This window comes from Coenobita brevimanus, chromosome 97 (genome assembly GCF_032717465.1).
Source record: "Coenobita brevimanus isolate Jiangsu-jjx chromosome 97, ASM3271746v2, whole genome shotgun sequence".
Classification (NCBI taxonomy): domain Eukaryota; kingdom Metazoa; phylum Arthropoda; class Malacostraca; order Decapoda; family Coenobitidae; genus Coenobita; species Coenobita brevimanus.
In genome coordinates, this window is record NC_137050.1 from 16,810,212 (window position 1) to 16,838,071 (window position 27,860).

Consider the following 27,860-nt stretch of genomic DNA (forward strand, 5'->3'; position numbering starts at 1 on the left):
CTATATTGCAATGTTGGAATAGAGGGAAAATAAAGGCCAGGAGAAATAAGAAAATATCAAGAAGAGAGGTATGAGGACAGACAGGAGAGAAAGACTGGAGACAAAAAGACCCCTCTTAGCTGACTCATACGACAAACAAGGTTATGGGTGGTATTCTTCCCCCCCCCCCCTCCAGGGGAAAAGAATAAAAACCTACAAACAGATTTAATCACAATAGCTGACTACAGAGTATGGAGATGGTTACAGTGCAGTGATGCATTACGTAAAAGTATACATGACTATGGAAATATTTTACAAAAATGTAGTGCCACTGCATTAGTATAAGTACATTGATTTTTTTTTTAATGAGTACAGTTGTGTCATACTATGTACTGTATATTAAAGGTAGTGCTCATACAGCTATTTTATATACTGAGAATCAGAGGAAGATGCAGTAATAATATACAACAGTATTTACATTGTGACCAAGATTACCAAATGAAAGAATTCAAGCTTTATTTTTTATAGCTACAGTGAAATTATGCCATAAGCTTTCCAGCAGTACATATTCCCATTGGTTTTTACCCACTAGCCTATATCCTTTATTATTGCTGCAGGTGCTTTGAAATATATCCCATACAGTACATCTTATTTTCACTTGGTCAGAGATCTCGACTATTGAGAATAAGAAATTTATTTTTATTAATTTTCAGTAGCATAAAGGTGATTAGTGTTTAGACATTATTACTTGTACTTATTGTAGAGATAGACTCCAGCGAAGGTGAGGGCAATGGATGACACCAGCATACCACATGCAAGCCCAGCCATGTCACCTGATCAAAAACAGATGTTAGAGTAACCAGCTTTGTAATAACCTAATACAGTATGGTAAGCTTAATGTAAATCAGCGTTTCACAGTCATATTCATTATTTGTGCAATGAAATTAAATGGGGCAGAAATGGAGAGAGGATAATATGTAAGTTGAGAACAAAGAAGGTAGCTTGGTTGATGAAGTGAAAAATAAAATCAGCAAAGAAAGAGAGTGGTAGGGGTATTGAAAGTACAGTATTAAAAACATTGTGCTTGTCAACATCATACAGTACCTGCATTTCAACAGCATCAACATGCGAGTAACAACACTTTAACCAGTCATTATTCTGATGAACTAAAGCAACAGATTAATTCAGAGGTCAGCTCGGGCCACTTTGTCCGTTCTAAAACTTGAAGTCCATCCAGATCCTTCACACTCGTTCTGTACTGAACCAGCATATTTTGGTTCCTTTAGATCCGTTTACCACTTCACCACAAGAGGTCTACCCTAACCGGAGTGAAAATGTGTGGCAGTTGCAAGATTATGATTTAAAGACATCTTAATGAAGGGGTTTGTGTACTGTTTTTAACCCCTTCACCAAAAGAGGTCTCCCCAAAGCCGTATAAAACTGTCTGGCTGTAGAAAGAATGAGGTGTAACAGGCACCATCTTGCTGAAAGTTTATATATATATATATATATATATATATATATATATATATATATTATTGCCAGACGCCTTCATCTCGTACGGGGTGGCCACAAACAAATCACCTCCACGTCACCCTGTCCCCTGCCATTTCACTGCCCTGCTCCCAATTCACACCCTCCTCTCTCGTATACCTCTCCACTCCATCCCTCCATCTCATCCTTGGCCTTACCCTTCCTCTGTCCTCCACCTCACTCACATACACTCTCCTTGTCAGTCTCTCACTCTCTATCCTCTCCACATGGCCAAACCACCTCAGTGTGTTTCTCCTAACGCTTCCTATCACAGCCACATCCACACCACAACGCTTCTTCACTTCCTCATTTGTCAGTTTCTCTCTCCATGTGATTCCACAGGCTCCTTTCAAATAACTAATTTCCACTGCTCTCACTGTGGACTTGTGTCCCTCCAACAAGGTCCAAGCTTCACTTCCATACGTTAGGGTTGGTATCACAATATTGTCATGTAATAACTTTTTTACTTCCATGCTCTCTTCCCTTTTTCTTATCACTGCCTTCAAGGAACCAGCAACATTTCTTCCTTGTTGTACCCTTTCTAGCACTTCACCCTCCAAACTTCCATCCTTACTCATCACACTACCCAAGTACTTAAACGTACTCACATTTTCCATTTCCTCATCATCCAGCCTCACTGTACATTCACTGACTTCACCTCTCTCGAAGACCATAACTTTACTCTTCCCTACATACACCTTAGATTCCTTTTCTTAAATACTCTCCCAGACTCATCTACCAAGCCTTGCAACACCCCTTCGTCTTCACTTAACAACACAGTATCATCTGCAAAAAGCAGTACAGGGAGTTTCCAAATACTGCCCTCCCTCATTAGGGCCACTCCAACATCCACTGCCCTACCTTGTGTCTCTTTTATAACCCCATCCATATACAGATTGAACAACCATTAAGACATGACACATCCCTGATTCAACCCAACCTTCAAATGGAAAAACTCACTGAGTTCACTATCCTCACGCACTGCAGCCTTAGGACCCTCATACATACTCTTCGCTAAATATATATACCGGTATATATATATAGAGAGAGAGAGAGAGAGAGAGAGAGAGAGAGACACACACACACACACACACACACACACACAAAGCCAAATGGTTACCTGTACACCAGGAAACTACTACGCTGCGTGATAACCATATAACAAAATTATGTCGCCTGGTGGTTTAGTGGGTCGGACTGAGCCTGAGTAGGTTTATATCCATGGGATGGTTGGGGTTTATGCCTCATGTAATGCCACTCAGGAATGAATGAGGCTGGTTGTTCTCATCTGAAATGTTAGCTCCGAGTTCCTGCTCTCCTCATGGGGCGACATAGGATTGGATATATATATCATCAGCCGTTTGAGTATCCTCTGCAGGACCGGCCTATCCCGACCGAAGTCGTGATGATACAGCCAATGTATCTCTACCAAGTGGCTTAGGCTGTTTGGTAGATTGTATATAGGGTGAAAAGTGCTTGTAAGTGTAAGTGTAGTGTTGGACTGGCTTTGGGTGTGTGTGTGTAGTCTGTGAATCAAGTGTAATCGGCCCGCGCAAGCCGAGTGGGTGCAAGCATACTTTATGGTATGAGACACTGGTTCAACCACAGCACTCCTTGTGTCTGCCAATGCAGTACGTGGCCGAGTGAACGCTCCCAAAGTTTATTACCCCGGGCGGGTTGCGAACCCTGGTTCACCCGTGTACGAATATATATATATATACACACACTCTCTCTCTCTCTATCTATCTATCTATCTATATATATAATCATCTGGACCTCTTTGCCTACCCTAGGGCAGGGTGAGGAGTAGCACTTCCAAACAGTATAAGTTTGCCCAGTCCAATGGGCCACGCTTCCATTCACTCACCATTCAAGTTCCCGGAATCCTGGCTCTATCTGATACGCCAAAAACATTCACCACATTCTGTAGCTTCACATAAACGTATCCGACAGAGTTACTCAGGATGCTATTACGTTAAAAAGGGGTGCCAAATCCCTGATCATGCACTTCTCACAACATTCATCTAGCCAGCTCGAGCTCTTGTCAGCCCCTAGCCTCACCGACTTCCATACCTGTCTTCCTCACACACTCATCCACCTTATCCTTCCACCTTCTTGGCCTACCTCGCCTCCTTCCTCCTCTAAATTCGCTCAGCTATACCTTTTTCACCAGTCTATTGTCATCTGTTCTCCCCACATGACCATACCACCTCAGTACACTCTCTTTGATTCTGGTGTCCTCAGACTTCCCCACTCCACATCTCTGACGAATCACATTATTTCGTATCCTATCTACTCTCTGTTCTCCACATACATTCCTCAGCAGTCCCATCTCCACTGCTCTTACTCTTGACTTTCCATTTTCATGCCACACCATTGTCTTACATCCATGTGATAAAGTTGGCACTAATACTCCTTCTTGTAAGCCTTGCGCAGCTGCAGCACTCAAGCCTCTGTTTCTTATCAAGGCCTTCATAATACAAGCTACTTTCCTTCCTTGTGTCACTCTACTTTCCACTTTTTTTTTTATTTCACATTATCCTCTCTTTTCTGTCACTGTGCTCAGGTTTTAGAACTCTCTCATCAATTCCAGTTTTTCTCCACCCGCTGTAACATCACAGTGGGATTCATATTCTCCCTCAGTAACCATCACTTTACTCTTTTCTACATTTACTCTCAAGGTACGATGCTCACAGACATCAGCAAAATTCTGCACTAGTTTACCAAGTTCTTGTGCGGTATTTGCAAGTAGTACTGCATCATCAGCATTCAACAAATTTTAGATATTCCTTCCATCACCATTCATTGCCAACGCCATCCCTCTCTCCATTACTTGTGTTTTTACTTCTCTCATCACCCCATCCATATACTGTATATATTGAACAACCGTGGGGACATCACACAACCTTGTCACACGCTCACACCGATCGTGAACCATTCACTTAGATGCCCATTTACCTTTACACATGCTTCACCACCATCATAAAAACTCTTAACGGCACCTAGAAGTTTACTGCACCATCTACAACGTACATGAGCAAAACTCTCCACAATCCTTCTCTGTCTACACTGTCGTATGCTTTTTCCAGATCCATGAATGCCATAAACACCTTATGGTCCTTCTCACAGGCCTTCTCCACTATCTGTCTTATCGCAAATATTTGATTCACACATCCTCTACCACTCCTAAAGCCACCCTGCCCATCACTCACTAGGACGTCTATCTCTCTTGCTTTCTCTGTAATAATTCTTCCGTATACCTTCGCTTCCACATTCAATAAACTTATGGCACGATAATTCTTGCACTCAGTTGAGGTCCTGGATCTTGTGCAGGAGTTTTTTCCTAACAGCATGTAAAAGAAAACACCGGACAAAGAGGGCCTGATGATCCATCAGTAGTAGATCTTATATTTACTAGGCAAGAAAATGATATTGGCAATATAATGTATTACCTTCCATTCAGCAAAAGCGATCATGCTTATTAAATTGCAACTTTGGGATTGCATATGACATAGTTACTAGTAATGAAAGTTACAAAAAGAGCCTAAACTACAAAAAGGGCAACTACCTTGACCTAAAGAAGTACTTCTTAAAGATAGATTGGGAAAAAGAGCTCAGAGGACAAAATTTAAATATTATATATAGAAAATTTTGTGAACTTTATGAAATAGGAGTCCAAAGTTACATCCCACAGCACAAGGAAACAGAATTGAAAATAAAGAAATTGTTTACTACGGAATGTAAGAAATCAAAAGAAAAATGAGACTTGTTGTGGAACAGATACAGAAGACACAATAGTGGGAGAGCATATAACAACTATAAACAGGCAAGAAAAGATTAAACAAGAATACGGAGAGAAGCCCAAAGACAGTTTGAGGATGACATCATAAATAAAAGTTGTGATCAACCGAAGCTATTTTACAGCTACACCTGAAGCAAAACCGAAGTTAAAGATAAAATACAATCCAGTACAGACGAGGGGATCATCTATACACATGCGAAAGATATTTGTGAAGCACTAAATAAAAATTTCCAATCAGTTTTTACAGAAGAAAATAATTTTGAGAGATGATATGGTACATGTATGCCCACACATACTGCAAGATATACAAATAACAGAAAAAGAAATACAGGAGGAATTAAATAAATTAGACAAAGGAAAAGCAAATGGTCTTGACGAAATTTAATGTTGGGTGCTACATGAAAGTGCAAAAGAGTTAAGTAGACCAATATATTTAATATTCGAGGAATCCTTGGGTCAAGGTAAACTACCTGCTATTTGGAAGAAAGCAAACATTCTTCCCCTATTCAAGACAGGGAATAGACAAAATCCACTCAACTACCGACCAGTATCACTAACCAGTGTTCTATGATACTGGAAAAGCTGAAAAGAAAAGTTTGGGTAAACCATCTAGAAGAACACACTATGATAAGAGAAAGACAGTTTGGTTTCAGAAAGGGAAAATCATGTGTTACTTATCTATTAAGCTACTATGATAGAGTTACAGAAACATTACAGAAAAGAGAAGGACGGGTGGACAGTATCTATTTAGATTTCAAGAAAGCTTTTGACACAGTACCACACCAAAGACTTTTATGGAAGCTGTACCATCAAGGAGGAATTCGAGGCAAACTGTTTTGTTGGATGCAAGACTTTCTCATAAAAAGAGAAATGAGGACAGTACTAAGAGGAAACTACTCATCATGGAAAGAAGTGACTAGTGGAGCACCACAGGGTTCGGTGCTGGCACCAATCATGTTTCTAGTGTACATAAATGATATAAACAGTAACACTGGAAATGAGAGCTATCTGAATATGTTTGCAGATGATGCAAAAATACAAAGGAGAATTACTAGCACAGACTCTTGTAGGGAGCTACAAGAAGAATTAAATAAACTTCATGAATGGAGTAGTACATGGCAAATGGAATTCAATGTGGACAAGTGTCATGTAATCAAGTTTGGTAAAAGTGGAAAAAGACCTGATTGGGATTATAAGTTAGGAAATAAAACCCTATACAGTACACATCAGAAAGAGAGAAAGACCTAGGTGTGATTATCAATAACAGACTATCTCCGGCTGACCACATCAGCGAGAAGGTACGGAACATGTATACACTGCTTGCAAATATGAGAATAGCATTCACATACATAAATGAAGACATGCTAAGAAGGATAATAACATCATTCATTAGACCAGCCCTGGAATATGCATCAATAGTCTGGAGTCCTCATCTCAAAAAGCATATAGACAAGATTGAAAAAGTTCAAAGGGCCGCTACAAGATGGATACCAAACTTAAGGGACCTAAGCTACGAAGAAAGACTAAATAAACTGAATCTACCAACACTACAGGAGAGAAGGAAAAGAGGTGACATGATAATGCTATATAAGTGCATATCAGGAAAGGAGAAAATAGACATAAATGATTACTTAACATATGGAGAAGCATCAGCAAGAGGACACTGCAAAAAACTGCATAAGAAGAGAGGTGATAAAGACGTAAGGAAATTCAGTTTCCCAAACAGAGCAATTGATCATTGGAATGCACTACCGAATGAAATAGTGTGTGCCAAAACAATTCACAAATTTAAGGATATGTACAATAAATATGGTCTAAGACACGGGACAATACGAGCTTGACTCATTCCTGTAAAGATACAATTAGGTAAGAACAATTAGGTAAGAACACACACACACACACACAATGTGTGTGACAAAACTATTCATAAATTTAAAGATAAGTATAATAAAAGTGGTTCGAAACACGGGATAGCGCGAGCTTGACTCATCACTGTAAAGATACAATTACGTAAGAACAATTAGGAAAGAACACACACACACACACACACACACACAGATGTGTGTGCAGATGATGCAAAAATACAAAGGAGAATTACTAACACAGACTCTTGTAAAGAGCTACAAGAAGATTTTTAAATAAACTTCATGAATGGAGTAATACATGGCAAATGGAATTCAATGTGGACAAGTGTCATGTAATCAAGTTTGGTAAAAGTGGAAAAAGACCTGATTGGGATTATACGTTAGGAAATAAAACCCTATACACATCAGAAAGAGAGAAAGACCTAGGTGTGATTATCAATAACAGACTATCTTCGGCAGACCACATCAGTGAGAAGGTATGGAACATGTATATACTCGTACACTGCTTGCAAATATGAGAATAGCATTCACTTAAATAAATGATGACATGCTAAGAAAGATAATAACATCATTCCTCAGACCAACCCTGGAGTATGCATCAGTAGTCTGGAGTCCTCATCTCAAAAAACACATAGACAAGATTGAAAAAGTTCAAAGGGCCGCTACAAGATGGGTACCAAGCTTAAGGGATCTAAGCTACGAAGACTAAATAAACTGAATCTACCAACACTACAGGAGAGAAGGAAAGGAGGTGACATGATTATGCTATATAAATGCATATCAGGGAAGGAGAAAATAGACATAAATGATTACTTAACCTATGGGAAAGCATCAGCAAGAGGACACTGCAAAAAACTGCTTAAGAAGAGAGGTGATAAAGACGTGAGGAAATTTAGTTTCCCAAATAGAGCAATTGATCAGTGGAATCCACTACCGAATGAAACAGTGTGTGCCAAAACAATTCACAATTTTAAGGATATGTACGATAAATATGGTTTAAGACACGGGACAGTACGAGCTTGACTCATCCCTGTAAAGATACAATTAGGTAAGAACAATTAGGTAAGAACACACACACACACACACACACACACACATTAAAACATACCTGTAACACCCGCTTTTGGTCTGCGAGCACGGGTATAGCAATAAGAAGGAAGGCATGCACCACTCATATACCTGACAACTAGTGATGCAAGTACAGTATATAGAGAAATGCAAGCATGGCAGCAGAGAAAGCGTTGCGTGATAGGCACTTGTTCAAGACTAGGATACAGTAGTGAAAGTGAATAATGCTGGAGTAGCAAAATTTAGAGGTAAGAACTGTTCAGTTGTTGTGTCAGGAAAAAAAAAAATATCTACGTATTTCTGCAGACTGTGGTGCAGATTGATTTAATGGGGAAAAGTTGAGAAATTCATTGAGGTAGTACTGCCACATTGGTGGTAGGTGGTGAAGACCATCATCCACTCACTACACATGGTGCTGCCTACCTCCTCTGCTTCATCATTCTTTTTCTGTGTCTGCCCTCTTCCAGTTTTTTCCCATTTCCTGTCACTTCTTATTACTCTTCCTTTTTATCAGGTGGTTTTACATTGAGTGACAAGCCTAATGGTTTCCTGTAAGCCAGGAAACCATTTACAACGCTGGGTGACAACCTTATAACCAATCCTGCTTTTCAAGTGCGTTGGCGGCATAGATCCATTTTATCAATAGTATGGAGGGGCTATCCGCAGCGAGCGTGTGACTGGCCGCCACATTGAGACACCCGCACTCGTCGCCTCCACCATGGTAATGAAATTGAAACAATGTTCTTAGCTTGCTGTTTCTGTTTCTCTGTTGCTTAAGGCCTATTTTGGCGGGGTCAGTACAATCGGATTACGATCGAGGCAGATTGCTGGTCCAGAAAGGTCACACCAAAACATCCAACAGTTTCTGATCGGCCTGTCCTGTTGCCATGGCGACACCCCAGTGCCCCACCTGATTGTAAACAAAACGATGGCGGTTGAAAGTTCAGTAGTACTTCTGCTCTCATTTTCAGCAATACGGTCCCGTTACTGATGAAACCAAACACAGTTGAACCCCCTCATACCCACCTTAGTAACCGGCAGTAGCATTGTATTGTATATTATTGAAAAAAAAAAAAAAAACGGTACTTTTAATGTAGGAGCTGACGCTATACTTGGTGTGACGTCACAATCTAGGATCGCCCAGCTCAGTCCACGGTGGCTGTGGGTAGACTGCCTCAGATCGATCCGGATTCCGAGATCATCTGTCACTCCAGATTCTCCAGTCTAAGACCGGGACTGTCCTCGCCAAAACAGGATCAACCGTTGGGAGCTACTTTATCGCGATCCGGGATTAAACTTTCTCTCGCCAAAACCTGCCTTTACAGAAGCTAAGCAGGGGGCCATGGCACTATATTTTCGGAATTCATCGGGCGATTTCAAAAGGAACGGGCGTCGGGTGTAGTGTATCAACATCATTACCGCAGCCCCGGGCCCCTGGTGGCGGCCACGCAAATTACGCGGAACTCAGTGATTGGCGGAGTGTTAGTGGCGCTCCTCGTAAAACAGCTACCGTAACCCAAAGACAAACGGCCACCCCTTTCGGGATTATGGCGCCTGGCTGTATAGGTAGATAGTTCTGCCACATGGAGAAAAATGAGAGGCTGACCAATAGAAACCATGAGAACGGGATGGCTGGAGGGCGAAGAGGACCAAGTAAGAAATAGGTTGAGAGATAAGGTAGGAGAGCGTAGAACATGAGGAAGGATGGTGTGTCTTGGGAGGAAGGAACATCGATGAACAGCAACAGTAAGCTTGAAGAGATCCATTTTATCAAGACTGCCCCTCGCCGGTTGTGGCGCTGGTTAAGATAAATGGGCTAATTGTGATGCATACAAGTTCAGTGTCAAGCCTTAAAGTAACGTACATACATGAAGTATCTAAAGGTGCTGAAATTTTGGGAGTGAACTGATATCATGCAGATCAGTCGCACTGCTTGAACAATAAATACTGCATTACACGTGTATTGGTAATCGTTGAACACTGTGTATTAAAGTACTCTTCTAGATTTTGTTGTGTGCTAGAAAATACGTAGGAGAATACAGTAGGGGAGAACTGTGATGGTTCGCACTAAGGTCTAGTGAGTTCGTACAGTGGGATAGTTCGGACAGTGCATTTCCTGAGAAACATAAGGGACCTAAGGCCACGAGGTCTTGCGTGAAAATGCAAGAGTTTGTTTGCTTCGACCACACGGAACTTGCAACAAGCCATAAACGCCATACTCTTCGAACCAGGTCAGTTTTTTTTTTTTTTTTTTTTTTTTTTTTTTTTTTTACCTCCTATGTTATTTGAGTGTATATTGTAAGCTCTACCTCCATAAATATGTTAAGCAGCTAATTATGCATTATTATTGTGAATCTGTGTTACAAGTAGAAGATATTGCTATCATCAACTAATGTTAAAATCTCTCGTGTGAAATATGCGGGTACCCATCAGTTAATTATATAGATTAGGGATGATTCGGACAGCTGAGGAAGGGGATGGTTCGGGCAGTTGAGAAGGGGGATGGTTCGTTCGAGTCCAAACGATCCCTGGCTACAGTATGCATTAAGAAAGTCTTAAGTTAATCAGTCAGTCAGAAATAGGGATGTAAATAGATGAAACGAGAGATTGAAATCTGAAATAGAGGCCTGGAAAGTGAGAAGTGATTTCAGTATTCGAGAGAGAGAAAGAGAGAGAGAGAGAGGCTAGTTATGCATCAGTTTAAACAGAGTAAGAGGTTAAATCAGTTATCCATAACTCCGATGAATTTTAACAAAATACGTTTTGGAACAATTATGAAGAGATTAATTTGGATGTAGGAGTCAAATTTTGTGCCTGTATGTGAGAGAAAGGAAGCCAAGTATACATTATGTTAAAGGAGAAAGTAAGAGGCTAAGTCAGTTATCCATAATTCTGGTGAAGCTTATTTCAGTTTTTAAATAGGCCTATTAATTTTTAACATACAAGGAAGTTCATTTGGATTTTGAAGTTTAATTCTGTACATCATACATACATACAATACATACATCATCTAATCCTTTGTTGCCCCATGAGGAGCGTAGGTGCCCGGGGGCATGGCAAGTTGGTCCTGACACTTAAGATGAGTGACCAGCCTCACTCATCCCTGAGTGGCATTACTTGAGCAATGAACCCCAATCATCCCTTGGATACAAACCTACACAGGCTAAATCTAACTGGAGCATCTTAATTATCCTCTAAACCACCAGTCGCCATAGTTTGGTTATAAGGTTACCACCCAGCGTAGTAAATGGTTTCCTGGTGTACATGAAACCACTTGGCGCGTCACTCAGTATAGAGTCATTCGTAGACAGAAAGAAATGGAATGAAAGAAGAGGGAGGAAGGAAAGAAGAAAGGAAAAGGCAGTCACCCGAGAGCAGCCCTACATGGAGTGAGTGGATGGTGTGTCCCCATCTACCACTAAATTTGTACTTTAGGAAAATAAGATGTCTTTGAATTGATATATTATTGTTTTTAGCCAATCCAACTAACATAAATTTAAGTGTGCCAAGTAATACATGTAGCCGAACCATCCCACCCTTCTGTCCGAACCATCACCACTGGTAGCGATGGTTCGGACGATTTAGAAACCTGTGTTTCGTTAACTAAAGCTTAAAACTGAAAAGGGCTGAGGGTTTAATATTATCAGGATGAAGAACCAAATGATGAGGCAATATTTTAACATAAACATGATTGCACTACTGTTTAAATCTGAATTTTTAGAAATATTTTAAATGAAAGTGTCCGAACTATCATCGCCCTCCCTGTTCCTATATGCTTACTTTGAAATAATATATTCCACGATCATTCCTTGATACAAAAAATTATATATATATATATATATATATATATATATATATATATATATATATATATATATATATATATATATATATACAGAAGACAGCGTGGACTAACCTGGACCATAAATGTATTTCGATGACTTGCTGTGAGCATAGGCGTTGCGATCTTTCCCTTCGTAGTATTCCCCTGTGTGGCATTGCACAGTTAGTTGTCAGAGCATAACAAATGAGTGTTTTATACTTAGCATATATAATCAGTGCAGAGCAGAGGTGATGGAAGAAGTCTCAGTGGATAGATTCTACTACACGAAACTAGGTAATTTTGGCAGAGTCAAGCATGTCATACTGTTATTCCTTTATGTAACTACTTCTCTGGAAATTTGGATACAGGTTAGGAAGCCCCTTCCAAGGTTCAGTAGCCCACCTACGACACACCAACAGAAGGGTGATCACTTGCATCCTTTACACGTCATCTGGTACTTTGCAAGATATATTTCATATAGATATTATCGTATCAGAGGGAATGTTTTTGTGACGTGTCAGTGGAGAGTCATATGGAAGAGCGGTAAACATGACGATATCAAATCCTCAAAATGTACCCTTCATCGTGACCGTAATCTCCAGTCCACTACTCTTTCCACTCCACCACTACTACCGCTTTCCCCCATGCATCCGACTCTTCGTCATATAAACATATTTCTACCAGTTTCACTTCTGTAACTCTGTTAACTTCGCACTTTTTAACTGTATTATATTTATAACCATATCCAAAACACTTAAGGACATTCCCCTTCACCATTCGTCTTCTCTCCCTTCCATTTTGTCTGCATAGGCCCGGGCCATTCATTGCTTTGTTCTTTTGTTGTATTCCCAAGGTAGCTCCAAATACCCTCCACAGGTATATAACTTATCTCCAACACCTTCAGTCTTAGTCATGACTTTTACCTAAAACTCTGACTTTGTCATTTTCACAAGTCAAAGTTGAGACCAGCTGGAGTCGGACTGCGTTGTGGGGGCCCTAGGGCACAACATCTTGTGAAGCCCCCCCCCTCCCCCCAGATAGGCAGAGCAGTTTTTGGCATTTATGTATTTAAAAAATTACGACTAATGTTAGCTAGCAGACTTCAGTAGTATAGACACCTAACAGTATCGTATTTTTAAGCTATACCCTGTACAGTACGCACAGCAGTATCTGCTGTTCTTTCCATTTTAAAGGCATGAGGTTTCTAAGATCAGTATTCGCTTTGTTTTGTGAGGGCCTTTTTTGGGCTGGGGCTTCAGGGCTAAAGCCCCAGTAGCCTCCTCTTTAATCCGACCCTGGCAGCAGCACACTCTTGCAGATCTCTTCTGTTAGACTCACATTCATACCTTTCATCGTCGCTTCATGCACCCGTGTTTACCTTGCTGGGTCCTCAGTCCAGCTTGCCCTGCCCTCCTTGCTAAATATGCTTCAAAGATACTGAATCTGTCTCACATTCTCCATCACATTAATAGTCAAGGCTATACAGAGAGCTGACTGTCCCCTCATATGTCATGACCACTCTTCTCAACATGCTTTCTTAAAGTTTAACACACACACACACACACACACACACACACACACACACACACACACACACACACACACACACACACACACACACACACACACACACACACACACACACACGCACGTTTACTAATCGATCCCTCTAGCTTCCCTTCCTGATACCCGAAATACAGCATCATTTACATACAGAGTAAACCATTTATATCGTAACAAATAACATTGAGCAAGTACTTTTAATTGGATCATATTTTTGAGGGCTAAGAAATATGAAATATAAACATAGCTTAATACTAATTCCTCACGTGAGTAATGATCACAGGTGGGCGAGTCTGAGATGATGACTCCCGCGTCGGAGTAGTGGGCGGATGTGAGGAAGCAGGTGCTGCCGGTTTCCTCCATGCAGAAGTCAAACCCATCACAACCAAAATCTGGTTCATCTTCACATACCTGTCGTGTGATCTGATCTGTAATGACTGCATTAGCACTATATTTCATTATATCTGTATTTTCTTATGTAAACACCTGCAAATAACATAGTGTATACCAGTTAACAGCAGTGTCATGCGGTTCATAAGTACCGGTATGTATAACTATGTGAATATCCCTTTTGAACTTAAAGTTTTACGGTAATCCGTTATCTCAATTTTTTACTGACGACTCTACCTGCATACACAATTAATCTTGTACTCGCCCTTCTTTATACAGTTGTTGTACTACACGTGCACTGTACAACTAGGCAACATTTCTGAAGTATCCCTGAGCGACTGTTTTTTCTTCCTTCTTTTTAGTAGAAGTTTTTTACTTCCATCATCAGTAGATACAGTAGTATGATTATCCAACACCGTCCTGCACTATGACCACACTGGTATAAGATGCCACGAGGTGTATGGGAGTAGGGTTCACACACTGACATACAAGACTCTTACACCAAAATAACACACAGAAATACGCACTATTACAATCACAGGTACAGTAGGCATTGCTGTTGGAAACTGCCAGATTTAACCACCAAGTCACAGCTGCCATAACCACACATGTAACAGTCTTCAGCCTTTTAATCATCGCTATATTCTTAAAGAAGATAGTGAGCTCTCACCTGAGCACACTCATTGATGGTGGTGTCCTTAATATAGCGATCACGGTTCCCTTCCAATACTTGATTCGGGTGCTTCTCAAAGTCCACCAGTGCCTGTCCTGTTGGTGCAGTAGTGTTAGTAGATTAGTGTACAGGGGATATAATGTGTGTGTGTGTGTGTGTGTGTGTGTGTGTGTGTGTGTGTGTAAAAAGAGGATGATGAATGAACACAGAGAACTGACTTTAATATGGATGTCATATTATATATATATATATATATATATATATATATATATATATATATATAACCCTCATTCCAGAAACAATCCAACTTTAGGCTGTAAAAAATTAAACAGCAAACCTGTTGAGCTAGGACAGTAATGCCCCTCAAAGTAGGCCCTTTCTGACTTGACACACGTAGCCCATTGTTCTTTCCACTGCCTGATAAATTTTTCAAAGTAAGGTTTCGGTATCTCCTGCAGGTGCTTTGTCGCATTCGCCATGATCTCTTCTCTAAGATGAACGTTGCACAAGACCTGTTGGAGTGCGCAAATCGCGATCCAGACTTTTTGAAGACTATCAGTGGAGATGAGACTTGGGTGTATGGGTTCGACCCAGAAACCAAAGCACAGTCGTCCTAGTGGATCCATACAAGGTCTTCTCGGCACACACACACACACACACACACACACACACACACACACACACACACACACACACACACACACACAAAAGCACGGCAGGTCCGCAGCAAGGTGAAATGCATGTTGACTTTTTTTTTTTCCCCCCCCCGACAACCGTGGTGTTGCGCATCACGAATACGCACCAGAAGTTCAGACTGTCAACAAACATTACTACCTCGACGTTATCTGTCGTCTTCGTGACTCAGTTCGGCAGAAGAGACCAGACTTTTGGAAAGCGACAAGTGGGATTTTGCACCATGACAACGTCCTTTCCCACTCTTCTCAATTGATTCAAGAATTTTTGGCCAAGCTCAACATCCCGCAGATCCAGCAGGCTCCATGCTCACCAGACATGGCTTCGTGCGACTTTTGGTTATTCCCCTACTCGAAACTCCGCTGAAGGGTTCCCGATTTGAGGCGAGAGAAGAGATCATGAGAAATGCGACGAGGCACCTGCAGGAGATACCGAAAACTGACTTTGAAAAATGAATCAGGCACTGGAAAGAATGCTGGGCTACGTATATCAAGTCAGAAGTGGCCAACTTTGAGGGGGATTAACAGGTTAGCTGTTTAATTTTTTAAAGCCTAAGGTTGGATAGTCTGTGGACAGCCCTCGTGTGTGTGTGTGTGTGTGTGTGTACTACATATATATATATATATATATATATTATGAATGGAGAGGCAGGAATGTGTTTGAACGGAGGAGAAAGTGAAGGTTTCCATTCATCTATAAATCTGCATATCCACCATCTAAATACGAAAGAAAAAGAGCTGGTTGTTTGTTTATTTGTTCTTCAATCACGCTCAAACCAAGGGCCAGAGACCCCCAGACACTTATATATTCTGAATCAGGGTGACCCAAGGATGGTTTAGGGGAGTCAAAATTCAGATCTGGGTCATTTGAGGTCACTGGTAATAGTAAACAAGTACGCACAAATACTGTGCGTTAGTCTGCGAAAGCTGAAATAGAAAGTTCCTGGACCTCTTATAATCCACCTTCAGAGGCATAAAAGGTACTTGATCTTTCTTGTGTAGAAAGAAGGACTGAACTAGAACAAATTGGATTAGAGTGTTCGCCCTTTTTGTGTGTGTGTGTGTGTGGCCCGCGCAACGCCGGGTACCCCTGCTAGTCGCTAATAAACCTGTGCAGGCCTCTATATACGTACATACATGCATACATTCATTCATACATGTATACATACATGCATACGAACATACGTTTAATTGTATGTTTCAAGTGGAAGCAGGATGGAAGGAGAGCATGGGCTGAAACCCTTCTCTAAATTTTGAACAAGAGCAATCCGAGATTGCAAACCTCCGCCAAGGCGGATTGTGTGGGAGATCTTATGATGTTATCATGTAATTTTTTGTGCAAGTATTATAGGCATTATTTATCGACTTGGAAGTAAAAATGTTGAAATTGCCACTATCTCGCAATGGCAGAGAATCCCTTAAAAAATTCCTGGATCCGGATGATGATTTGGATCGCCACCAAAATCTAATGGATTGATCCTTGGGCCATACTCCACCCCTCAAAAAAAAAAAAAAAAAAAAAAAAATCCGTTGATAACTTTTGCATAATCCTGCTTACAGACAAACAAACCAGCGCCGACATTAAGCTACTCTAAATACAGTACCGGTATAATAATTTGCAAATGTCAGTTAAAACCTAGTTAAAGAGATATGGATGACCTAGTGGTGAGAATGGGAGATAAATTGTTGGACAGTATGGCTTTTCGTCAGCCGAACTTCCGCTCCCTTCCCCCAACAAAACTCCTTGATGCATACTTGCATGGTTTCATAGCTACTCTCATTACCGTAGAAAACAGTCACAAACACAAATACAATATACACATGGAAATGGATATAAGGTGATCCGTAAATAGTGCTATGACAGTATGCAAGAAGTTAGGTGGGGCCATCCTTGGAGGCACAAGCAAAATTCCAGCAGGAGCTCCATCTGGATTTTCTGCAGTACTTCCTTTTCAGGTTCTCTGTTGCAGTTGTGACAGCAAAAACGCAACACTCAGTGGTTTCTACCGGGATGTAAATTTCACAGAAGCTGCTATGATGGTGGAGAACATAGCACCTTTCGGCGGTTGTTCCTTGGGTAAGGTGATCTAGACAATGGTCATGACAGCAGAAACTGTACTACCATCTGGCAGTGGCCACAGGGGGTAGTCCACCTTGCTCTAGACATCATTGTTGCTTAGGATGTGCTCTCTGCCAGGGATCTCTTTGTTGGTAAAAAAAAGTCCTTGTCCTCTCGGATGATGATCGCAGAACAAAGTTCCCTTCTTGATGGGGGGAAATGAATACTTCCCCCTTATTTCTGTTTGTTGTCAGAGGCGACTAAAAGGGGCCCTTTTGTCTCCTATCTTTCTATCCTTCCTGTTCTTTTCTTCTCTCAGTACACACTTCTTGATATTTCTCTTTTTCTTCCGGCCCTCATTTTCTCTCTACTCTTATCAGGTTGAACATTTGGTTTCATGGCATTAGTTTAAAGGCCTCCCTTTGACGTCGACCTTTCCTCGCCTTGTGGACAGATTCATGCATTTCAATCAACGAACCACTTAAGCTGTTTCATCGTCAAACCACTTCAACGCCTAAACCACTTCAACGCCACGACTTTTCTGCGCCTAAACCACTTCATTACCGGAGTCATTTCAACGCCAAAACCACGTCAGTATCAAAACTATTTCAATGCCAAAACCACCTCGACACCAAAACCACTTCAAGGTCAAAGTCACTTTAACGCAAAACCACTTCAATGTCTTAACCACTTCAGCATCTAAGTTTCCACGCTTGTATCCTTTCAGCGTCTAAACTACCTCAATGCCAAACCGCTTCAACGCCAAACCAATTCAGCGCTACACTATTTTGACGTCAAATCTGCCTCAACGTCACTACCACTTCAGCGTCAAGACCACTACCTTTGTCTTTGCTGCTGTTACTTTTCTTTATCCTAGTGCCATATGGCTATTGTCGCCTGGCGCTAGAATGCTCATTCAATCATTCAGTCTCAAATCAGGGACAGCAGACGCTCACAGATTCACCCGACCAAGATCTTAGGTGCAGTTTTTGTTGCCTACACTGATGCTCCTCCCCACCCTCCTTAAATCACCTTTGTCGTTGAGGTTTAGTTGGAGTCGTTGTGGAATTCGGATCTAAGTAGGCTGTGCTGTCTCCTTGTTATTTGACATACCTACCAGGATATGGACTTTCTGGCGGTGACAAGTGTCCATCGGTTCTACTAATGAGACATGACACAAACAAACATAGCCACTATAATATTTTCCCAGGCATTACTTGGCGGCGGTTCACGGTAGTGGTGGTGTGGCAGATTACTAGGCACTAGCTGGCATTCTTGATTGTGGTTGATCACCCATCTCAAGATTCGAAGATAGTCATCACAGAAGCATGTGCACTAGTATGTGTGAAGAAACTGGGAGATCACAGCAAGCTAATATGTCCTGCCTAATTCTGATTTCGTTCGTGGTTGATTAAACTGGTTGAATTGTATGATCGTCCTGTTTCGTATAGTTGGTAGAAGTTAGATTTGTAATTGTCCTTAAGTCTTCTTGTCTTGGATCGGTAGAGGTGGTAATGAGTCCAGCCAAAATCTATTTGGATTCTATGCTGTACTGCGGCACTCGCTGATGTAATAGATTTCTAGCTGTTGTCTTCCTTGCTCGTTTGTTCCTTGGGGCACACACAATATACGTGTGGAAGACATGATAATACATACATATACACAGATATACACACCCCGATTCTTCCACACCTGCATCTCTAATTTATATATTCAGGTTAACCTTGTTTCATCCACACACACACACACACACACACACACACACACACACACACACACACACACACACACACACACTACAATATTTTCACATGCACTGCTATCGCTACGGACACCTCCTCCTTATTCGTACTCCACCAGCATGGGGAAGGTTAAAATCTGGCTTCCATTCTTCTTCCGAGGAGAAGGTCCGATCCTGCAGTAGAACAAATACGGATCTTTTCTTTTATAGTTACAATTACTTCATCCACAAGAATTCTTACACACACACACACACACACACACACAACCATCTTGTTAAGGTGACAGTGTGTGTGCATAAATGAGATGTGACTGTGTTCCTGTTCGGGTGGAGATGAATATGTGTGGAATGAAATGGGAAAGTATAGATGTTCGCAGTTATCCATGGTTGTGCATTTAATGAAAGGTGAGTATAAACTAAAGGAAAGTGTCTGGAGCAAAATACTGAAAGACATATTCTAAACATGTACTGCATAGTATTGAGGCACATATTGTAATCAAGATAATAGATCTAGATATACTGTAATTATCTTTAATCGCTTAAAGCCCGCCTTCGGCGACCTCCGCTTGATGTCGTGCAACTAACCAACAGACATAGCCTACTGTACTGCACATAAATCTGATCATTATAGTATAGATTATACTACACCATTTACCGTACAATTTTAGGAGTATAAGGGAGGTGGAAGGAGAGGTAAGAGTGATGTAGTACAAGAAACACGTCACTCTTCTCTCTTGTGTCATGCTGGTAATTTCAACGCCAGATCAGGGACGAATCCATCATTTCCAGTTTAAGCAAAATGCCAGAAATGAGTCATAACTCGGGAACCGGTTGCCCGATTGGCCTAGAAATTGTTTTATTCTTCAAGTTTGAGCATTTTAACGGTACCTTGCTCTAAGAAAAATTTGCGTTACATGCGCCGTTTTTTCTGTGTTACGGTAACAAACCAACGAACCAACAAACATACAGAAATCGGATAATTATAATATAGACAGATGCCCTCAGCCATTTTCACGTGTCAGCGAATAATCAGTGTTTGCGGCACATTTTATTGATTTATGTAACTAGTTAGCTGGGCGTATTGATAACTCAGGGCCAGTTCCGCTTCAGTGCAGTTTCTATATCATATCTGTTTATCCATTTATCAATCTGTCAATCAGATAACTGAAATAAATGGTACGTACGGGTGTAGTGGCTACAGAGTCCAGCAGATGTATTGAACATGTTCTCCGGTGCGTCGATGGTGTGCTGTTCGTACATGAAGCAGCCTCGGTCACTTTGGCAATAGTCGAATGACCTGCAAGAAGATAACGAGAAAGACTAATATCAAACCTCTGCCAAACATGGACGATGAAAACGAATAACATTTTTCTGCTTTGCTGTTCTCGTACAATATATGGGAACGGTTCCATGCGAAATGATGAGTTTCCAAACTATCACATCACCTCCCATGTGTGGAAATCCACGATGATACGCTAATAATAACTACTTTTTTAAGATAATAAATTAATGGCTTTCATAAGGTAAATCATAACATTAACTACGAGAGGGGGTTCCAGTGTAAATAAATTCGTTTGGCTTAAGCCAAATGATTGGATGATCATGAATATTAGCATCCATGACACAATTTAACCTGTTACCACATTAAAATACAGTACTTTGGATAGAATAGATAAATGTTATGCCTGCGTATTTATGTCTGCCTGTACTATTTTCAGTCTGCTTAATCACATATTTGCATGTTCACAATTATATGGACAAGCTCAATAATTCAAAGTACGTGTTTGTATTTCTGGCTGCATACAGATCCGCCACATTTCGCATTTTTATGACATTTGCTCGTTCGCTCCTGACATCCTACGTCCGTGCTTCCTCATCTGACTATTGTTCTAACCTTCTGCGTCCCTTCCTATTTCACCAGATGTTTGTATTCTGACTAATATCTCCTTTTGCTGTCACATTATTATTATTATTATTATTATTATTATTATTATTATTAGCTTCCTGATGTATTTGTCAGCATGAACCGTGCAACAGTCTGCTGTATTCGTTATCCTGACTGATTCACTTTTTCTCCCTGATTTCTTTGTTTATATATTCGTGACTTGTGTAGGTATAGACAAATTCTCTTTATTTTCTACCACTTATGAATTATTACTACCTTCAGGTGAGTAACCGTCCTTTGCTGAAATATATATATTTTTTTCTAATACTTTCTGCATCCGGGAGAATAGTGACCGACTTGTCATTGTACAATAGACGCTGTGGATTATTATGACCTTGACCGTACCTGCCTGCCTGTTTCCTGGTCGGCTGTCTATCCATCTGTGTGCCTGCAGTCCTGTTCTTTGGTATAATATGGGCCTTACCTGCAGGTGAAGGTTGTGGCAGTGTCACACATGTAGGCACATTGCTCGGCGTCCAGTGCCGCCGCTTCTTCCTTGGGATCCCCCAGGTACACAGTCCCAGCAAGGTTCTCATAATCATCAAGGTGGCGACCTGAAAGAGAGAGAGAGAGAGAGAGAGATTAATGCAAATAGGCAGTACTGAAGAATATACATTGCAGTGATGTTTGAACAGTTAAAGAGTTTGATATTCATGATCGTTCTAACGTGATAACACCAACGCGCAGATTACTAGGAACACACACACACACACACACACACACACACACACACACACAGTATACTCACGTCCAATGATCACACAGTCTCCGTCTTGGATAACCTGGTCGTCTGTCATGGAGGTGCTTACCACCTTGGAGGACAGGTAGCAGTTCTCTTTGTCGTAGCAGTAGCTGTAGGACTCGCACTCGAAGGCCAGCTGCCCCTCACAACTCGCCTCGCAAACAGCGTAGCTTACCTAAAAATCAGTTAATGAATAAAGTAATATAATTAGATGAAAATTAAAAAAATAAATAAAACGATAAACAAAATGAATAAAAACTAAATTATGAGAGAGAGAGAGAGAGAGAGAGAGAGAGAGAGAGAGAGAGAGAGAGAGACGAGTATGAGAATGTTATATAACTGATGCTTGAATAAAGGACTGATTCTTTATATAAATGTGTCTATATCATACAAATTTTGCTTGGTAGTTGTATGTACTAAATGTAAAAGAGAAACAGAACGAAAGAAAGACAAAGAAACTGGTAGCCGTAATCAGATACTTCTTTGATGGTGAGGTCATTGTCGGCGTTCTTAAGGCGGCCATGGCGATAGGCGACAAAGAAGTCTGCTTCCACCAGGTCTATCAGTATCATATCATCGCCAAGGAGTTGCTCCGTGAAGCTAGTCGCCGTATATATCCCTTGCTGAACCTGTTATAATAATAATAATAATAATAATAATGTCACTAAAACACGCACACTCCTCAGTCATTGTCATCTGATCTTTCTCTCTCTCTCTCTCTCTCTCTCTCTCTTACATTCTAAACAGAAAAACTCATCTACTATCAACCTCTCTGTTCATAAGTTTGCATCGCTAAATAGTTACCCCGCCCGGGACGGAGTCCAGCGAGGTATTGTTTTTGGTCGTTTCCTTGTTTCTTTGTTTGCTAACTACATTACGGAAAAGCGGCTGCATGAAATTACAGTATAAGAATCTTTCAGGATATGTGGGCACTGGTCCCAAAAGAAAGTTAGTCAATTTTGGAGGTAGTCAAATGACCCTGAAAGGTCAAAATCAAGGTCAAGGATTTTCAGAGGGCTATAACTTGAAACCAGTTGAAGACAGAGATATTTATTATTATCAGCATACAGGATCTCCCATATTTACTTCCATTTGGCACCAAGACCTTTGACTTTGAGTGACCTTAAAAGGTCAGACTCAAGGTCACGGATATTCAGGGTGCTATAACTTGTAACTGGTTACAGATAGATATTTACTATTATCAACATATAGCAGGTCCCATATGGGTTTTTAATTGGTACCATGACCTTTGACCTTAAGTGACCTTGAAAGGTGAAACTCAAAGTCACGGATCCATTTCCTTTGCGCCATTACCTTAGAATTTAATTGTTTACTGACACTAAATGGCAGTACCGACTCAGCATTTAACAGCAATAAAATAACTACTGTCGGGCGAGGTTTGTTGTTCCTGGCACCACTTGGTTTGGTTCTTTAGTTATTCCGAATATGAAGCATAATACATTGATGTCATATTCAGTACAGTAGACCTAAGCCCCATTTTCGTGATGTAAGAGTTCAAGATATTCTGACTAATCATGATATTGCATATTGACTATTGTGCTGATATCCGTTTTCGCGAGCACCAAAAGTCAAAACGATTTTGAATTTTGACCATGACTAATCAAGATTAGTCAATGTTCCTTCCGAGGTATATTGACTTGTACTGACCGATACTGACTTTCCATTTTGTAAACAAACCCAGTGCTACCGAAGTCGAGCCAGACTTGACAGAAAAGACAGTGCTTGTGGCCTACTGAGAGATAAAAGTGGCCCCATATAATTTTTTTTGACATGGAGAATCCAGATTTGCTATCAGCTAAAACCTGCGCTGGTGCAGTCTAGCAGCAAGTTTAGTCAAAGTTCTTCATTTAAGCCCATTGATACATAAAAGTGATGCCATATAAGGTTATTTGACATGGCTAGTTACGTTTTACAGCAAACTGTTTGAAACAAGAGCATCGCCGCAGGCCCCAGAGCAATTCTACTCATATTTTTCCCTAATGCACCTACATCGTGAGGGTCTTGAGGATTTTGACAATTTTACGCTGTGTCCAAGAACAATTGTACAGCTGCCCTTTCATCTGACGCGAAAATTTCAAGCAAAAGCCATGACTGGTCGGTCACATGACGAATATCATTTAATTCCTATACTTGAAGAAAATCTTCCAAGGCAGCCATATGGAGCACGAACGAATGTTTATAGATGGCTAAGAGGTAAAGGCAATACAATCTTCCCGACCCGTTTTCGCAGAACTCACTGGAAACTCAATATCAGTCAGAATGGATATCAAGATGATCTTGACTTTAAAATGTCGCGAAAACGCGACTCTACAGTGTGACAGTTACCATAATGGTTTCACAATTAAAAATTGGGAAAAAAAAAAAAAATCATATGAATGGTCTACATATTGCTTTGTATTAACTGCAGCCTTCAAAACAATTTTGAAGATTAGCAAGTGTATATTTAATGACATTGTTGAAACGTTCAAGGCCCTACGGCTTCACGAGTCCGAGGAAAGCAGTAAACTAATTCTCTTGTGTTTGAGCTGTGTGTGTGTGTGTGTGTGTGTGTGTGTACAATATATATATATATATATATATATATATATATATATATATATATATATATATATATATATATAATCACAGAATTTGTAATTATTAAATTACAGTATGCGACCCGAGGATCGAGCAGCCAACAAAAGAACAATGATAACAACATTAAAGTCTTCTTACCTTCGTGGGCAGCTAAAGAGAAGGTAGGCTAGACTGTGTAATAATGTGCACTCACTACTTTCATCACTCATAGGGGTAGCTTATGTACTGAGCTGAATAAATCATCTGGATGAGGCAAAAATGCACTAAGAAAAGACAACATCACACCAAGGAGGTTCATTGGAGTTGTTTCCGACCTCTTTTTGTAGCAGAGGTATCTCAGTAGTCCTATGGTAATGTACATTAATTCGTTTAGCGGCAGTGTTTGGATGAGAATGTGTGAACGTTTGGCTTCAAGCTCTTTAACGAGAAGTAGAATCAATGATGCTTACCGATGATTTATCTTTTCTACTGATTCTTTTCTTGTTCCATTTTCCTTAACACCTTCAAACCGATAACCTATGAGAGTATTATATTCTTGCTACCTTCAGACGATTTTATAAAGTTTAGGAAAGACTTCGAATTGGAGATGTTAGATATAGCTTTAGTTAATCTCTTCATTTCTACATATGAATATAAAAGTTAAAGTTAAAAGATTGCCTGGTGGTAGCATAAAAAAAAATGTAAATAAAATAAAACCACCTACCCCAGCCACTCAGCCTTACCATTCCATCGCTGTCTGTATAGTCGATGGTGACCTTAAACTTGCCGCTGAGAATCTGCGCGGCAAGCCAGACTTCAATATCAATGTTAGGAAGCTGGACTGAGTTGGTGCGGTTAAGAGCTTTGGAATAATGAGCACAAGGCTTATCCACGTCAAATGGTTTTCCGGTAGAGTTCTCGAAGTTGCTTACGAAACAGTTCTTGCCAATTCCTTTGCACTCATAGAAGGACCTGTGGAAGTAGACAACAATAATTATTTTGGAATTGTTCTCCATTAACATTTCATTGAGATTTTTCAGTTTAGTTAACTTGTTAGTAATCCAACTATGTCCATTAGACATTATCTTGTTCTCGGTAAATAGCACTGTGGGATCACAAATTCACGTTGCTATTTCAGATGGGGGTTAAATTTTACTATAAAATCCAGCACTAATCATTAAAAATATTTCAACATGGTGAATGGCTGTCCAGGATCTCAACAAGAGGTACAGTAACACTTTCTTTACCTATGAAACATAATGTATCCTGAAAATGTTGCACATAGTGCAGAGTTGCACAGTTCTTAATGAACTACGTTGCTGGAATGCTTACGTCGTCGTAAGTCGGGGTTCCGTTGAAGAAACCGTTACATAAGCTGTAAGGATCGTATCTTAGTCTGTACTTCCCTCTGCTTAAAACCCCCGTTTTTAAAACGCAGTGTGTCTAGGCATCTCTAAATGAACAGCTTGAATTTGGCCCTGTTTAGTTGCTTCTTGAAAAAAAAAAAAAAAAATGAGAGCTTGTATTCTTTTTTATATTTCTGTGCTCACAAAAAAAAAAAAAAAAAAAAAAAAAATTACACTGTGGCCCATTTAGCAATTATTCATCCCTGCTCGCAGGGCGGAGTGGTACTAGTTTGTTCTCTTTCCATGGCTGCTTGCTGTCCCCTTCAGGTACAGCCCGAGTTTGGTATGTGTGTACCCTCATCAGTTCCCCCTCCCCCCCCTTTTTTTTCTTTTTACTCATCTATCCCTTCTTCCATTCGTAAGTCTCTAACTCAGACCCGAATCCAGCGCCTCCTTCCCTAAGCCTATGCCTTCTCCAGCTCCTCAACACCATCGTTGTCACTTTCTCATGTGTAGGGCGCCAACCATGACGGATCGCACTTATAACTATCCTGAGCCGAGCCTGAAGGAAGGAATAATGAAGAAATAGCACCAAACCATTATATGGTTATATGGCTCTGTAAGAGTAGAGGGAAAATAAAGGCCGGAAGAAACACGGAAATATCAAGATGAGAGGTACGACAGAATAGCAGAAGAGGACAATAAGGACAGACAGCTTGAAGACAAAAAAGGCCCCTTTAGTCGCCTCTTACGACAAGCAGGGATACTGGGAAAATATTCTTTCCCCCTACCCTTCCCAGGGGGTTCTTGAGTCTGAGTTGTGTGTAAGATTGCTTGTTTATACGTTCATCTTCACTAATACAGTTACCAGCACCTCTCAGCCAAACTGTAGTGAGCATTAAAGTAAAAAATAAGAAGAAACGATAATCCCTAATAATAATTAATTGCTTTGGAGACTTGCTTATCAACTCATTCATCGCAAAAATTGGCTAAGATCCTTTATGAATGCGACTCCAGCTTAATGTAGTAAAACCATCATGCTTTAGTCGCCATCACCGATTCCCTTGAGACTCACTGTGGGAACTTCATCAGGATATGCGCCCACTGTCTTAACAAGGACATTACATCCTCTATTCCCTTCTTGACAAGTTGGCCTCTCGGGACCCTTGTACGTAATCTCTTAGCAAGGGTGGATCTGGAAAGATAGGATAGGGAGGCAGGAAGCATTATTCTTTTTCAAAAGAGAATAGCGAGCAAAACGTGCCCATGCAGGTGAGGAGTTTCGGGAACGTTGTTGAACTATGGTCTTTTTCTGAAACATGCTATGTTTTGTGCAAGGTACTGTACAAGTCATTTCACACTCTGTTTATCTTTCTGTCAAAATTACTAGTAGTCTAGCATTTTAATAAAAACAGATTGTATGCAGGAAGTGGAGTATGAAGGGGGGGGGGGGAAGCTGATCGGGCCCTTCTAAATCCACCACTGCTTATCCTGTGCGAAACTTGAACACCATAGTAAGTGTGGAACTCTTCTTTTCAATAAGCTATGGTCTTTTATAAAGACCGTTCCCGCTCGTTTTCTCTGAAATAAAGCTTATAAGTGGTACTACAACGAGGCAACGTTTCATCAAAGATTGTTATAACCCTACTACCCTGTCATTCTTCTGCATCTCCTTGTAAAGTCCAGCCATGCTGCATCTGCTTGTGCGTTCATTATCAGTACTTCTGAAACTAAACTGTTACCTCGCTTTCCCCATTTGCTTATCTGCAGGTCCGTCATCCTCCTCGACGTACAAGTTGAAGTTTACAGGGTTGTACTCGTAAGTACCCCTACCTCGGCATTCGTTTCTCCTTCCTCTATAACTTCATCAGTTCGTTACCACCCTGCACACTGGCCTCCTCAAGAAACACCTCAGCAATCTCTCGTCTGGCCTGCGGGGGAGTTGTTATCTCAATAGGTTGTGCACTTTACCTGATGTACTATTCCCTCTTGACCATCATGTTACCCTTCTCTCGCTCCTTTCTTCGGTTGCTTGAAATGGTACAAAGTCGCGCCATGCGTT

General features: G+C 40.7%; 1 protein-coding gene across 1 annotated transcript in view; it reads right to left on the reverse strand.

The window, feature by feature from the left end:
* Positions 1-723: 723 nt before the first annotated feature.
* Positions 724-27,860, reverse strand: part of LOC145413837 (uncharacterized) — a 62,407-nt gene continuing 35,270 nt past the window's right edge. Inside the window, exons 16-24 of the mRNA XM_080283502.1 lie at positions 25,196-25,424; positions 22,355-22,504; positions 21,882-22,050; positions 21,558-21,687; positions 20,373-20,485; positions 14,694-14,791; positions 13,900-14,044; positions 12,164-12,235; positions 724-812 (exon numbers count right to left, since the gene is read on the reverse strand). Coding sequence (XP_080139628.1) covers positions 724-812; positions 12,164-12,235; positions 13,900-14,044; positions 14,694-14,791; positions 20,373-20,485; positions 21,558-21,687; positions 21,882-22,050; positions 22,355-22,504; positions 25,196-25,424 — 1,195 coding nt within the window. The remainder of the gene's footprint in view (positions 813-12,163; positions 12,236-13,899; positions 14,045-14,693; positions 14,792-20,372; positions 20,486-21,557; positions 21,688-21,881; positions 22,051-22,354; positions 22,505-25,195; positions 25,425-27,860) is intronic.